This window comes from Theropithecus gelada, chromosome 11, assembly GCF_003255815.1.
Source record: "Theropithecus gelada isolate Dixy chromosome 11, Tgel_1.0, whole genome shotgun sequence".
Lineage (NCBI taxonomy): Eukaryota > Metazoa > Chordata > Mammalia > Primates > Cercopithecidae > Theropithecus > Theropithecus gelada.
This window is the reverse complement of record NC_037679.1, coordinates 16,845,800-16,860,328: the sequence shown is the minus strand read 5'-3', so window position 1 is coordinate 16,860,328 and position 14,529 is coordinate 16,845,800. Positions and strand designations below refer to the sequence as shown.

At 49.0% G+C, this 14,529-nt stretch overlaps 2 protein-coding genes across 6 annotated transcripts; one reads left to right on the top strand and one right to left on the bottom strand.

Annotated features, from left to right (window-relative positions):
• Nucleotides 1-31: 31 nt before the first annotated feature.
• Nucleotides 32-10,449, bottom strand: EEF1AKMT3 (EEF1A lysine methyltransferase 3). Of its 2 annotated transcripts, none has more exons than XM_025403570.1 (3): nt 10,052-10,449; nt 9,846-9,957; nt 32-2,310 (listed from the first exon to the last, which is right to left on the bottom strand). In XM_025403570.1, the coding sequence occupies exons 1-3, from the start codon at nt 10,247-10,249 to the stop codon at nt 1,919-1,921; spliced, it is 702 nt and encodes a 233-aa protein (XP_025259355.1). In that variant the 5' UTR covers nt 10,250-10,449; the 3' UTR covers nt 32-1,918. The 2 variants fall into 2 exon arrangements, with proteins under 2 accessions (XP_025259355.1, XP_025259356.1); XM_025403571.1 differs by having other exon boundaries at nt 10,073-10,449.
• METTL1 (methyltransferase like 1) lies at nt 10,427-14,432 on the top strand. Of its 4 annotated transcripts, XM_025403565.1 has the most exons (7): nt 10,480-10,552; nt 10,862-10,989; nt 11,700-11,863; nt 12,960-13,144; nt 13,238-13,351; nt 13,515-13,616; nt 13,764-14,432. In XM_025403565.1, exons 2-7 carry the CDS (start codon nt 10,880-10,882, stop codon nt 13,917-13,919), a joined length of 831 nt encoding a protein of 276 aa, XP_025259350.1. In that variant the 5' UTR covers nt 10,480-10,552; nt 10,862-10,879; the 3' UTR covers nt 13,920-14,432. The 4 variants fall into 4 exon arrangements, with proteins under 4 accessions (XP_025259349.1, XP_025259352.1, XP_025259353.1 ...); XM_025403564.1 differs by having other exon boundaries at nt 10,427-10,989; XM_025403567.1 differs by lacking the exon at nt 12,960-13,144 and having other exon boundaries at nt 10,427-10,989; nt 13,764-14,322.
• The last annotated feature ends 97 nt before the right edge of the window (nt 14,433-14,529 follow it).

The window sequence follows — 14,529 nt, the reverse complement described above, 5'->3', positions numbered from 1 at the left end:
TAAAGTTGTCACAAAACAACAACACAAGAAATGTGGGTAACATTTTATGTTTATTTTCAATGCGCGTTTATATTCATTATCCATTTATGACTCACAACAAACTTGTGTAGTTGGTGAATGGGTTCTGAAATTTGTCCAAGGTCACCTAGAAAGGCAGGGGTGGAATCCATTGAACAAAGCAAGTAAATATTTATTGAATGAGCACAATATCTGTGTGTGCCAGGAACTATGTTAGGCTTCTGGGGACTAGACATGAGTAAATCACAGCCCTATCCTCCAAGGTAATTTAATGGTGAGAAAATGAAAATCAAAAATGTCAATGCAAGACAAATTAAGGTCCCATAAGACGAACAAACAGTTAAAGGGTCTCAGGGAGAAAGAAATCACATTCAAGCAAGGGGCTCAGGAAAGAGGCAAAGAATAATGAAGATTTTGACAGGTGGCAATAGCCTTTCAGGCAGAGGATTATCATAAAGAGTGAGAAAGAAGTCAGGAAACTTTAGTGTGGTTTTAGAGAACAAAGAGTACTTTTTTTGTAATTTGGCCAGAGGTCCAATACATGTAGCAAAGGAGTAGGAAATGCAATAGGAGTGTAATTTGGGATAACATGGACGCAGACTAAGTACCAAGCAGAGGAGCTTGTTCTTGCTTCTATAGGCAGTGAAAGCTAATCAAGCTAATTTTGGAAGATCCCAAGAGTTTGCAGAATGGACTGAAGGAGAAAGCATGGAGGCAGGGAGTCCAAAGAAGGTGACTATGTGCCTAAGCAGTAAGTAAAGAGAGCCCCAACCAGAAGTACCAATGTGGAAAGAGAAAAGAGGTGAAGGCAAAACACATTAGGAACTGTGTTAGGCTTCAGGGGATTACAGATTAGGAAGGAAGGACTGATGAAGCTAAAGAAAAATCAAAGATGAAAACTTAGTACTGAGTCCAGTGTTCTGCATAGCATGATGTTCTGTGATCAAGGCTCTAACTCTGGAAAGCACGAAGAAACTACAGTCCAAAGGACAGCTCTGCAGCCTCAGCTTCAGAGCTGGGAGGACTTGACTCAGTTAGAGCCATGGTTCCACCAGATTCTATCTCTAAAAAGCAGGAAACAGGTGGTTTGAGGCTTCTTCCTTCTCAGCTCCTGAGCAAAAGCTGAGTTCTTGCACAACAGATTTTTAAGGCTTAATTCTTTCTTAAAAAATAAAAAACAAAAACAAAAAAAAATCCTGGGCTAGCGCAGTGGCCCATACCTGTAATCCCCAGCACTTTGGGAGGCAAGGCAGGTGGATCACTTGAGCCCAGGAGTTTGACACCACCCTGGGCAACATGGCGAAACCCTTCTCTACTGAAAATACAAAAATTAGCTGGTATGATGGCTCATGCTTCTAGTCCCAGCTACTTGGGGAGCTGATGCAGGAAGATCATCTGGGCCTTGAGAGGTTGAGGCTGTAATGAGCTGTGATCATGCATCTGCACTCCAGCCTGGGTGACAGAGTGAGACCCTGTCTCAAACAAAAGAAAAAAAATCCCATAGAATTTTTTTTTAAGTCCATTCTGTATAAACAGCAACAGGAATGGAAGTGATCAGTGACAGTCTCTCTACAACCACTGCTCTCATATCCCATATACCTGCCTTAGCCCCTAAAAATCCTAGATACCTTACCATCCTCCTCCTCTGAGAACAGGAGCCAGGAACCTCCTTGGTGTTCTAACACTAGTGCTGCCAGAGCTCTGGGATTCCTGGTAAGCAGGCCCCTCACTGCACCTGCCCAAGAGTATCTGGGGTAACAAAGAGGGAAGGAAGAAAGTGAGAGAGGCCAGGGAAATCCATCCTTTTTGGTCTTCATGTTTGTGGCTCTGGAAACATGATTTTTGAGATACCCAGTTCCTTCATTAGGGCAAGAGACTGAGAAGAACAGCAGGGGTGATGTCAAGCAGGTCTTGGTTCCCTGTGCCTGGCCCTATAGATGTTGACATTTTCATCCTCATCCCGCTGAGCCAGCTCCAGTTGGAAATGCTGGGGCAGGAGGTGCTGAAAGAAGCTCTCTGTCCCGTGCTCCTCTCTCATCTTGGAGGCCAGATAGATGGTGCCATGGGGCCTGCACAGGTGTTGGAGGGTCCCCAGCAGCAGAGGGAAGGTGGGTTCCAGGTACACGATATCAGCCCCCAGCACCAGGTCATAGTCTCCAGGGAAGACATGATGGTCAATCCCCCAGGACAAGGCACGCACCTGGGCCTGGCCTCCAGCTGGCACATTGGCCTGGACGTTGCCCTGGATCTGTTCTAGGGCCAGGGGTAGGTCAGTGATGGTAACATCCCCCCCTGAGAGAGAGGAAGGAGGAAAAATGCAAGTCAGAGGGACCAACCAAGGGTTCTTGGCTCCTGCCTGGAAGGTCCAGAGACCTCAGAGCATAGAGGACAATGTCTTGACAGCCCGGAGCCCACTCTGGCTTTTAGTTGCTTCAACCTCCATTTCACCCACTGCTATTCTCATTACCCTACATTCTACAACATCAACATTCTCTCTGAGCTAATCTTCAACCTCTCTGGCCAACACACAACAATCAGATGTCAGCAGAAGCCTGGGAAGGACTAAGCTGGAGATGGGTTATGCACCCACCCCCACTGACACAAGCTTGCCTTAAGGGTCTGGAAAACTTCCCAGAAAATGTGACCTCAGCTGAGTCCTAAAGGACAAGTGGGAGTTAGTCAGGTGGAGCTTTCCAAGAAGAGAACAGTGAGTACAAAGGCCTGGGAGTGAGAGAGCATGGCATATTCAAGAAAGGCTGGATCTTAGAGGATATGGAAGGGGGAGAAAAGTGTCAAGACATGAGATAAGGGGAAAGTGATTATGATATGCTAAGGAGATTCAGGTTTGGTACTGAGGGCAATAGGCTTTAAGGGCAGAAACAGGGGTGAAGATGGTCAGATTAGCATCTCAGAAACCTTCATTCATGCAGTACATATAATTTGGAGCACCTACTAAGTGCTGGGTGTATAAGGTGAGCAAGACAATAACACAGCTTTGTTTCATTCTAGAGGTAGAGACACACTAGGTACTGCATCATAATCATGATGACTATGATAGAAAGAGAAGCAAGAAGTACTAGGAATCCATCCATTCATTCATCCATTTATTCATATTTATTATGTGCCTATATGCCAAGTGCTGAGAACATAATGATGAACCAAGAAGGTAAGAATACCCCCTCACAGAGCTTATGGTCCAGTGGCAAGAAACAGATAACAACAACCAAAATAAATAAAATAAATACACTGTACATCAGATGATCATATATGCCATGGTGAAGCCCCAAGCAGGGAAAGGGGATAAGAATTGCTTGAGGGGGCTGGGCGCGGTGGCTCAAGCCTGTAATCCCAGCACTTTGGGAGGCCGAGACGGGCGGATCACAAGGTCAGGAGATCGAGACCATCCTGGCTGACACGGTGAAACCCCCTCTCTACTAAAAAATACAAAAAAACTAGCCGGGCGAGGTGGCGGGCGCCTGTAGTCCCAGCTACTCGGGAGGCTGAGGCAGGAGAATGGCATGAACCCGGGAGGCGGAGCTTGCAGTGAGCCAAGATCACGCCACTGCACTCCAGCCTGGGCGGCAGAGCGAGACTCTGTCTCAAAAAAAAAAAAAAAAAAAAAAAAAAAAAGAATTGCTTGAGGGATGGGGAGAAATGCAAGTTAGAGTGGACCAACCAAGCATTCTCAGCTCCTACCTGGAAGGTCCAGAGACCTCAGGGCATAGAGGACAAAGTCTTAGCAACCTGAATGTTATTTTATTTTATTTTATTTTATTTATTTTTTTTTTTTTTTTGAGGCGGAGTCTTCACTCTGTCCCCCAGGCTGGAGTGCAGTGGCACCATCTCGGCTCACTGCAAGCTCCGCCTCCCGGGTTCGCGCCATTCTCCTGCCTCAGCCTCCCGAGTAGCTGGGACTACAGGCGCCGCCACCGCGCCCGGCTAATTTTTTGTATTTTTAGTAGAGACGGGGTTTCACCTTGTTAGCCAGGATGGTCTCGATCTCCTGACCTCGTGATCCGCCCGCCTCGGCCTCCCAAAGTGCAGGGATTACAGGCGTGAGCCACCGCGCCCGGCCCTGAATGTAATTTTAAATTGAGTGGTCAGACCAGCCTGACCAAAATGGTGAAACCTCGTCTCTACTGAAAATACAAAATATTAGCCAGGTGTGGTGGCGGGCGCCTGTAATCCCAGCTACTCGGGAGGCTGGGGCAGGAGAATCGCTTGAAGCTGGGAGGCAGAGGTTGCAGTGAGCAGGGATCACGCCATTGCACTCCAGCCTGGGCGATAACAGCGAGACTCCATCTCAAAAAAAAAAAAAAAAAAAAAAAAGAATGGCACGTGCTGGCTGGCATGCTTTAGGAGGAGCACACTGGCTGCTGTGATGAGAAGAGTACAGGAGGGCAAGGTCAGAAGCTAGGAGACCAGTTAGGAGGTGACGGCAACGACCCAGGTAAGAGATGATGATGGTTTAAACCAGGGCAGCAGCAATGGCTAAGAAATGGTCAGATCCTGAATATATTTTGAAGGTGGAGTCAACAGGATTTGCCAACAGATTGGATATGAAATATCAGAGAGAGAGAAAAGCTTGGGATGGGCCAGGCACAGTGGCTCACACCTGTAATCCCTTTGGATTACACTTTGGGAGGCCAATACGGGATGATTGCTTGAGTCCAGGAGTTTGAGACCAGCCTGGGCAACAGGGCAAAACCTCGTCTCTACAAAAAATACAAAAATTAGCTGGGTGTGGTGGTACGTGCCTATAGTCCCTGCTACTTGGGAGGCTGAGGTGGGAGGATCGCTTGAGCCTTGGGAGGTTGAAATGTCAGGGCTTTAGTGAGCCATGACTGCACCACTTTCACTCCAGCCTGGGCAACAGAGCGAGACCCTGTTTCAAAAAAAAAAACAGCTCAGGATGGTTTCTGGGTGTTTGGCCTGACCAACTACAAGACCAAATTGCCACTCATTTAGATGAGGAAGGTTGCAGGAGGAGCAATTTGGACAGGAAGATCATGAGTTCATTTTCTGAGCACATTAAGTTTGACATAGACATCTATATCACATCAGACAACCACATGAAGATACTGAGTACGCACTAGGTTATGCAAGCAAGTCTGGAGATAGAAATGGGATGGTCTTAGAGTCATGATCACCAACAGGGCATTTTTTTTCTTTTTTTCCCCGAGACAGAGTCTCACTCTTGTTGCCCAGGCTGGAGTGCAGTGGAACGATCTTGGCTCACTGCCGCCTCCGCCTCCCAGGTTTAAGCGATTCTCCGACCTCAGTCACGCAAGTAGCTGGGATTACAGGTACCTGCCACCACGCCCAGTTAATTTTGTATTTTTAGTAGATGAGGTTTCACCATGTTGGTCAGGCTAGTCTCGAACTCCTGACCTCAGGTGATCCACCCACCTCAGCCTCCCAAAGTGCTGGGATTACAGGCGTGAGCCATCGTGCCCAGCTTCAACAGGACATTTAAAGGCATGAGGTGATGGGCTGCTCAGGAGTGAGGTAAACAAGAAAAGGAGGGGATCAAACGACTTCCCCTGAGCCCTGGGGCACTCACATTTTCAGTTGTGAAGATGAAAAAGAACCAACAAGAGAGCATGGAAAGGGAGTGCCTGCCAGGTAAGCAGAAACCAGAAGTGTGGTCCCCTGGAAACCAAAGGAATTGTTCCAAGGAGGAGGGAGTGTCAGCATCAAATACAAAGTTAACAAAGGTAGGCTGATAACTGACTCCTGCGTTTAACAACCTGGAGTTGGAAATGAAGCTCATGACTTTAACTAGAACAACTGGATTGAAGGGGGCACAGTGGAGTGAAAATCTGATCGTAGTGGTTTAAGGAAAGAATAGGAGGAGAGAAACTAGACACTAAATATTAACTTTTTTGAGGAGTTTTTTTTTAAAACGGAGCATAGAAATGGAGTGATAGCTGGAGAGAGATGTAGGATCAAGAGTTTTTTTCTGAAATAGGAGAAATCATATCATATTTATATGCATTTTGTATTCCATATATTGCTACATATGGAATGATCCAAAGAAAAGGAAAAACTGAGAATGCAGGAGAAATGGGAGTGGGTGTTACTGGAACAACGTCTTTGAGTAGGCAGAAAGGTTTGGGGTCTTGTGACAAGTGGGGGTCTTGACCTTAGCTAGCATAGTATGTTCATCCATGGTAACAGGAGAGAAGGCACTGCACACAGATGCAGATGCAGTTACATAAGTAGATGCTGTGATAGGGATATGTGGACATTTTCAGAGAAAACAGAAGCAATCATTAGAGATAGGAAACACCCAGGCACAGTGGCTCACATTTGTAATCCCAGCACTTTGGGAGGCCAAGGCAGGTGGATCACCTGAGGTTAGGAGTTCGTGACCAGCCTGGCCAACATGGTGAAACCCCATCTCTACTAAAAATACAAAAATTAGCCAGGCATGGTGGTGCATGCCTGTAATCCCAGCTACTTGGGAGGCTCAGACAGGAGAAGAGCTTGAACCTGGGAGGCAGAGGTTGCAGTGAACCAAGACTGCACTACTGCACTCTAGCCTGGGCAACAGAGTGAGACTCCATCTCAAAAAATAAAATAAAATAAAAGGATAGGAAGCAAAGTCATCAGGTGTGGGTGAAGATGGCAGAGGAGGCATTTGGAGGTTTGAGGAATAAGAAGGTAAGAAACAGTTGTTCAGGAGAGTGGCAGAAAAAGTGAACAAGAGAATGTACCAGGCTAGCTGGGAAGCACTTAGGACCCAACTAAGGTCAATGGTAACAAAGTTAAAATTAGCCCAGTTAGCATAGTTGTGTATGTACTATGAGGGTCTGAATTAGCCTAGGAGTGGGAGTGCCAAGGATGCCTTCCCTTCGAAGTGATGTTTGAGCTGAGGAAGGAGGGATGCATATGCATTAAGCAAATGGTGAAAAGTTTCAGACAGAAAGTAAGCCTGGGTGAAGTCCCCAAGGAAGGGAACATCAGAGTAGGTTTGAGGAACTGATGGACGGGCAACAGGCAGCCCAAGAAAAACAAGAGAGAAAGAGGCACAGAAAGAAGGAGGCAGTACCTTGGAGGCCATGCCATAGGTGTTGGTTCTATCCTGAAAGCAACATGAAGCCACTGAAAGTTTGGGGCGGGAATACACGATTACAGTTTTATTTTGAAAATATCACTCTGACCACTGGGTGGAAGAGCAGAGGTCTGGGTGAGGACAAGGAGTCAAAGCAGGAAGACCAGTGTGGCTGTTGTAGTAGTCCAGGCAAGTGATCGTGGTGGTTCGGACTGGGGAGCTGTCAGTGGAGATGGAAAAACATGAGAAGATTTAAGAGATTTTTAGGAGATAAATTGAAAATGGACATGTAGGTGAGAAAGAGAGTTGTGTCAAACGTGATTTCTAGGTTTCCCACTGGGGGCACGGTGGTTTGATTCACTGACATAGGGAAGCCTGAGGGAGAAATGGGTTTGGTGAGGGAAGCTCACAAGATCTAGTTGGGTATGTCACACTTTCCCAGAAGAAGCTTGAAGACTCTTGTGAAAATTCAGGCAAGAGATGCCAGTGGCCTGAACTAGAGATGATGAAAAGAGGAGCAGACAACTGGGGAAGTATTTAAAGCATATAACTTGGCTCAGTGCAGTGGCTCACACCTGTAATCCCAACACTTTGGGATGCTGAGGTGGCCAGATCACTTGAGGCCAGAAGTTCATGACCAGCCTGGCCAACATGGCGAAACTCCGTCTCTACTAAAAATACAAAAATTAGTGAGGCATGGTGGCACATGACTATAATCCCAGCTACTCGGGAGGCTGAGGCAGCAGAATCGCTTGAACCAGGAGGCGGATGTTGTGGTGAGCCGAGATCATGCCACTGCATTGCAGCTTGGGTGGCAGAGTGAGACTCTGCCTCAAAAAGAAAAAAAAAAGAGAGAAAGAGAACATTTAACTCATAGGACTGGATGATTGCTGGAATGTGAGGAGAGAAAGTGAGAGACAAGATGACATCCAGCTTTCTGATTTGACAGCTAAATAGGAGGCAAAGAAGGAGAAGCCAGTCTGGGAGCAAGTGAAGCTAGGTGTTCCCATCCATACCGCATGCCTTTTCTCCCCTTTTTAGCGTAGCTGCCTGCATCCACCCATGCTTCATGCAAAAACTGCTGTTGGCACCCTCCACTGTTTCTGAGCCTGCTGTGTTCACACTGTTCACCTCCTCCTCACCTGACAGAGCTTTCCTTGATGGATTCCCAGGGAGTCAGGTAGACATGGACAGAGCATGTCCACAGGCTCCACGCATACCTCACCAGAGTTCTTGTTATATGACATCGTCCTCTGTCTCCCTCACTAGACCATAAGCTCCTTGGGGAGAGAAAATCTATCTTACTCATTGTTGAATCCCCAATACCTAGCATGATTCTTGGTACATAGGGGACTTGAAATACATTTTGGTTGAATTAATAGAAGAATGAATGCCTGCCTCTGGAAAGATTTCCCTTTTTTTATTTTTGAGACAGAGTTTCGCTCTTGTTGCCCAGGCTAGAGTACAATGGTGCGATCTCAGCTCACTGCAACCTCCACCTCCCGGGTTCAAGCAATTCTCCTGCCTCAGCCGCCAAAGTAGCTGGGATTACAGGCATATGCTATCACACCCGGCTAATTTTGTGTTTTTAGTAGAGACGGGGTTTCACCATGTTGGTCAGGCTGGTCTCAAACTCCTGACCTCAGGTGATCCACCCACCTTGGCCTCCCAAAGTGCTGGGATCATAGGCATGAGCCACTGCACCCAGCTAGACTTCCCTTAATATGACCTAGTTCTGTCCCTATGAACAAATACATGTTAATTTACATTCCTAGAGAGATGACATTGTAAGAATTTTTAAATGAGTGCTTTCAGTTTGAGGTTTTGTCTGCTGATTAGATTATAATTTGTGAAACTGTTTCCTCTGTAGTTTTTGGTTCTTGACAAAAGAGAAGCAAATTTTTCCTTACCTTTTCCTTTTCCAAGTCTGCAGTGCCTAATTCTACCCCCACTTCCTACAAAACACATCCTAACCCTTGGAAACTCATAAGCTTGTTTCTCTTAGCAATAAAAAACTAAGGAATCTGAAACATATTCATAATAAAGTTATAAAGCACTCAAGAAGTTCAATGTCCGCAAGTCTCCCTACAGAGTACCCCCATATGTGCATCTTGACAGAAAACCATCTTCAAAACCAAGGTGCTTTTAAGTGATAGCATTCTCCATAAAATCACAAAGAGCAACACAAGGCTGGGTGTCGTGGCTCACGCCTGTAATCCCAGGTGCTTCTCAAGGCAGTTGGATCACCTGAGGTCAGGAGTTCGAGACCAGCCTGGCCAACATGGTGAAACTCTGTCTTCTACTAAAAATACAAAAATTAGCCGGGTATGGTAGCACAAGCCTATAATCCCAACTACTTGGGAGGCTGAGGCATGAGAATTGCTTGAACCCGGGAGGCAGCGGTTGCAGCGAGTGGGGATAGCGCCACTGCAGTCCAGCCTGGGCGACAGAGTGAGACTCCGTCTCAAAAAAATAAAAACAAAACAAAACAAAAAGCCACACGATAGAAACAACTCCTTCTTATAGGCCTGCCTGAGTTTTATTTCCTGCCCTCCCCAATCACCCACCCTAGGTGCTTTGACAGGCAATTCCCGCTGTCTGGCATACAGAAGTAGGCGCCAAAACAAAAACAAATTTTAAAAAGTTTGTTAAAAAGAAGGGGTTGGACTGGGCCCAAAGTACTCCCCTCTCCCCCAGTGATGCACGAAGTGACCATTTCTCCGCGCCCCTGGGTCCCCACTCTTTCCCGCCACAAAGCCAGCTCACGCACCCTGCAGCGCTGCCAAGATCCCCACGATGCCTGTCCCCGCACCCAGTTCGATCACCTTCTTGCCTCGGAAATCCACATTTTGACTCTCGAAATAATTGCACAGGCTCAGGGCCTACGGGAGAAAAGAGAGAGAAAAAGACAGTCGTGAGGATGGCTCCATATGGGAGAGGCAGAGTCCGGGATCTGGACCTCCCACGGACCCTCACCCGGCGCAGCCCACTCCTCACCGCGTCCCACACGCGCGCCGCCACCCCGAGGCGGGACCCAAAGTTCTGCGTGATGGTCAGCACATGCCCACAGAAACAGAACTGGCTCTTCTCCGAGTAAGAGTCCGCAAAGAGCCCGACCTCCCGTGGGAACACAGATTCCGACTCAGATTCGGGATCTGGGCCGGGGTCCGCCATCTGGCCCCCCAAGGGAGTGCCCGGGCACCACGGCCAGCGCTCAGATCCCGGCTCCGGAGCAGGGTAGAGGTTGGGGGCCGCGAGCCGTCTCGGTGTCCCTGTGGCACGAGCCCCGCCTCCCTGTGTTTGCCCTCCTTCCTCCAGTTCGACTTCCTGGAGGTGGAATGAGGAGCTGCCCCTCCCACCCCGGCCCCGAGCGCACACGCGACAAAACCCACACGGGACCACACGAGTCAGACCCGGCGGACTGGTCGGAAACCGGGAGTGAGGGGGAAGGAGCGAGGACTGATGCTACTGTAGGAGGTGAGGTATCTAGACCCCTTTCACCTGTGGGGTTCACAGGTGCCTGCAACCAGGATGGTAACCCAGACGAGGCAGAAGCAAGCTAAGAGAAAATGTTGGGTCCTTGGGCCTGGCCTCACCCTCCCAGTTGGAGGCTAACGGTGCGGAGGTTCCCTCCAGCACTCGCTCCTTACAGCCCTCCCGACCCAGCCGGCCCAGCCCAGCCGAATTTGCTCTTGGGTCTTTAAGGGGCGGGAACTGCCCCTAACGCGCATGGCTACGTCATTAACCTGCGCCTCTGGCCTGTGTCTCCACGTGGATTTGGTACAGAAACCCCGGACTGGGATCATGGCAGCCGAGACTTGGAACGTGGCCGGAGCAGAGGCCCCACCGCCCCAGAAGCGCTACTACCGGCAACGTGCTCACTCCAACCCCATGGCGGACCACACGCTGCGCTAGTGAGGAGTGGGCAGAGGGACAGACAGGAGGGAGGGATTCTCAAAGCAGCCGGGAGAGCAGTTGTGCTGCGACTGCTGGGAGGATTTGGGATAGACCCGGGAGGATCAGATGGGTGACGTCAGTTTTAGGGGTGGGACCGGGAGATTCGACCGAGAGTGGAGTTGGCGGGTTGGGAGTGGGCGTGGCGTTCGGGCCTAAGACTGGTTAGCGGTGCAAAGTTTGGGAAGAGGAATAAATTGTTACTGAGACTGAAGTGATAGAGGCAGAATGTCGTTTCCATCTTTTGCTTTTGTTTGTTGGATTTAATAAAAAGGCAAACATATACACAATCCTGCCCGCACCTTCCCTTCCCTCCCCGCAGAGCACAAACACAAAGTAGGATCCCAGTGCATTAGGCAGCCAGTCTTGGCATAAGGGGAACTTGTGCCCCAGAAAGGGCAGCTACCCGGCCAGGGTCACATAAACCGCCAGAAGTGGAGTTGAGCAGGTCAGCGTTTATGGGCCTCATGATGGGCCTATGATTCACACTGGGAGTTAAGGGTGGTTTCCATTGTCCTTCTTAGAGGCCACAGGGCCCAGTGTTACAGAATTTTTGAGAAACCCTCCTCCCATTTACCTCCCACCCTCACCCACCCACACACTTTCACAGTACCACTTCTGCAATAGTGTGACCAACCACCTCATGCTTCTTATGTCTTCTTTCCAATAGCCCTGTGAAGCCAGAGGAGATGGACTGGTCTGAGCTATACCCAGAGTTCTTCGCTCCACTCACTCAAAATCAGAGCCACGATGACCCAAAGGATAAGAAAGAAAAGAGAGCTCAGGCCCAAGTGGAGTTTGCAGACATAGGCTGTGGCTATGGTGGCCTGTTAGGTAACACTTCGGCCCTCTCTCTGGGGTGAGAAGAGGCCTAGTAGTTTCTGCTGCCTCAGCGACTTTTGTTGGGGGTCATAATCGGCCTTTCCCCTTTCGTCCAGACACTGGTGACATCAGCATGGAGAGGCTCCACCTTCCCTCTACTCTGGGTCTGTGACCTTTGCCCTGGAGAGTGGAGGGGGCTGCCTCAAATGCTTCTTAAAACCTGGGTTGTCCTTTATGGTGTCAATCCCTACATGAGCCATTTCACCTGCCAGGTACCGGGTCAGTGAGCTGGTCAGCACAAGCATCAGAGATCAGCCATTGTGGCCAGTGATCCTGAACTGTCTTTCTCAGGGATTCTACCATCTCCCCTCCCCTTTGCCCCTCCCTCGCCAGATCTCATTCCTTCTGCCCCACGCTCCTGTTTTTTGGGGTTCCTCTTGTATTGTCTATATTGTCGCACCCATGCATGCCAAGCCACTCCCTATTTTTAGATCTTCCCAAACAGATAACATTCTGATAGAGAGGAAAAGCATGGTACATAGAGGCAGAAAACCTTGGTTTAAGGTCCAGTTCTGCCTGGGCACAGTGGCTCACACCTGTAATCCCAACACTTTGGGAGGCTGAGGCAGGTGAACCACTTGAGGCCAGGAGTTAAAGACCAGCTACCCAGGAGGCTGAGACACAAGAATTGCATGAACTTGAGAGGCAGGGATTGCAGTGAGCTGAGATTGTGCCACTGCACTCCAGCCTGGGTGACAGAGCAAGACTCCATCTCAAATAAATAAGTTCCAGTTCTCAGTTTCCTCATCTTCACAATTTACCACAGAGTGTTATAAGGATGAAATACTACAATGTGTGAAAACACTGTGGAAACTCTATAGCAATGGCAAATATACATGTATTCTCAGCCCTCCCATTCTGGTCCTGATGACAATTTTCATTTCTCCCCCAGCCTCTTCAGCATAATACTATCCATATATGTATCTCTGTCCTCTCTTGCCATTCTGGACTTTGGTAGTTGCAGATTGAGGCTTCCTTTCCTGTGTTGACCCCTTTGCACTTCCTACAAGTATATGGTTGATGATTCCATTGCTATTTCTGTGTCCAGTGGAACTGTCACCGCTGTTCCCAGATACACTGATTCTGGGTCTAGAGATCCGGGTGAAGGTCTCAGACTATGTACAAGACCGGATTCGGGCCCTACGCGCAGCTCCCGGAGGTGGCTTCCAGAACATCGCCTGTCTCCGCAGCAATGCCATGAAGCACCTTCCTAACTTCTTCTACAAGGGCCAGGTGGGGAGGGGCCCTGGTGGGTTAGACTGGTAGGCAGGTGGGGGCATGGAGGCCAGGCTCTCACAACCCTGTTGGTGCGTGTCTGTCTCACAGCTGACAAAGATGTTCTTCCTCTTCCCCGACCCACATTTCAAGCGGACAAAGCACAAGTGGCGAATCATCAGTCCCACCCTGCTAGCAGAATATGCCTACGTGCTGAGAGTTGGGGTGAGTTGGGATGGGAGGGAGGATGGGGTGAGTAGCCTATCCAGGGGCCCTTCACTAAGAATTCAGTGGTGGTGCATTTAGGGACTCACACCACCACTCCCATCATCTGGCTGCTAATGATGTTGCATGCAGCCTCCTGTCTAGGGTGATTTTGCCTATGCAGGGGCTGGTATATACCATAACCGATGTGCTGGAGCTACACGACTGGATGTGCACTCATTTCGAAGAGCACCCGCTGTTTGAGCGTGTGCCTCTGGAGGACCTGGTGAGTAGGGAATCTACAGGATGTGGAGGCCCTTTCCAGAGTGGTTCTATATTTGAACTTAGCTCAGTGCCAGGAGGATGGGATGGGTGTCTAAGGGCCAGGGGCAGTCTGAACAGTGGGCACTTATTGGACCCTTCCTTCTCCCAGAGTGAAGACCCCATTGTGGGACATCTAGGCACCTCAACTGAGGAGGGGAAGAAAGTTCTACGTAATGGAGGGAAGAATTTCCCAGCCATCTTCCGAAGAATACAAGATCCCGTCCTCCAGGCAGTGACCCCCCAAACCAGCCTGCCTGGTCACTGACTGCTTACTCTACCTTAGCTGGACCTCGTCTCCCAGGGACTAGAGAAAAGAGCAGGAGTCCTGGGTCTTCCCAGTTGAGACTGCTGGAGCTGAGACACAGTACTCTCTCAAAGAAGGTGGGGAGCTGCCCAGGGCAGAACCCGCTGGTGTTCATGACTACCCCTGGCTCTTCTCACTTTGTCCCTCCACTGCCAACAGAAAACAAAGCAGCTGACTGAGATGGTCAAAGGACTTTGGACCATAGGGAATCTTTGGAAGGCTATGGGGTCTTGCTCTCCCTTCTCCTTGTGAGATCTCTCCTCAGCTAGAATGAGGAATGTAGTCTATCTATACTGCTTGCTAGGCTCAATTACCACTTCTGTTTGCTTTGTGGATCCTGGGATAACATGTATATGTGTATACATGCCCATTCTGCTATTTCTCAGGAAATGGTGGAGTATGTATCATATGCCTTCTACCATCCCCCTGTCCTCTCCCTGCGTAAGACTCGAGCTGGGGAATCTATTCCCTAAATGTTGTCTCTGGGGAGTCCTTGGGAAGGTGTGGGGGTGGAGACCCTCTCCTTTTTCATGTTGTCCTTCAATTCAGAACTTCAGATCTGACTGACTGG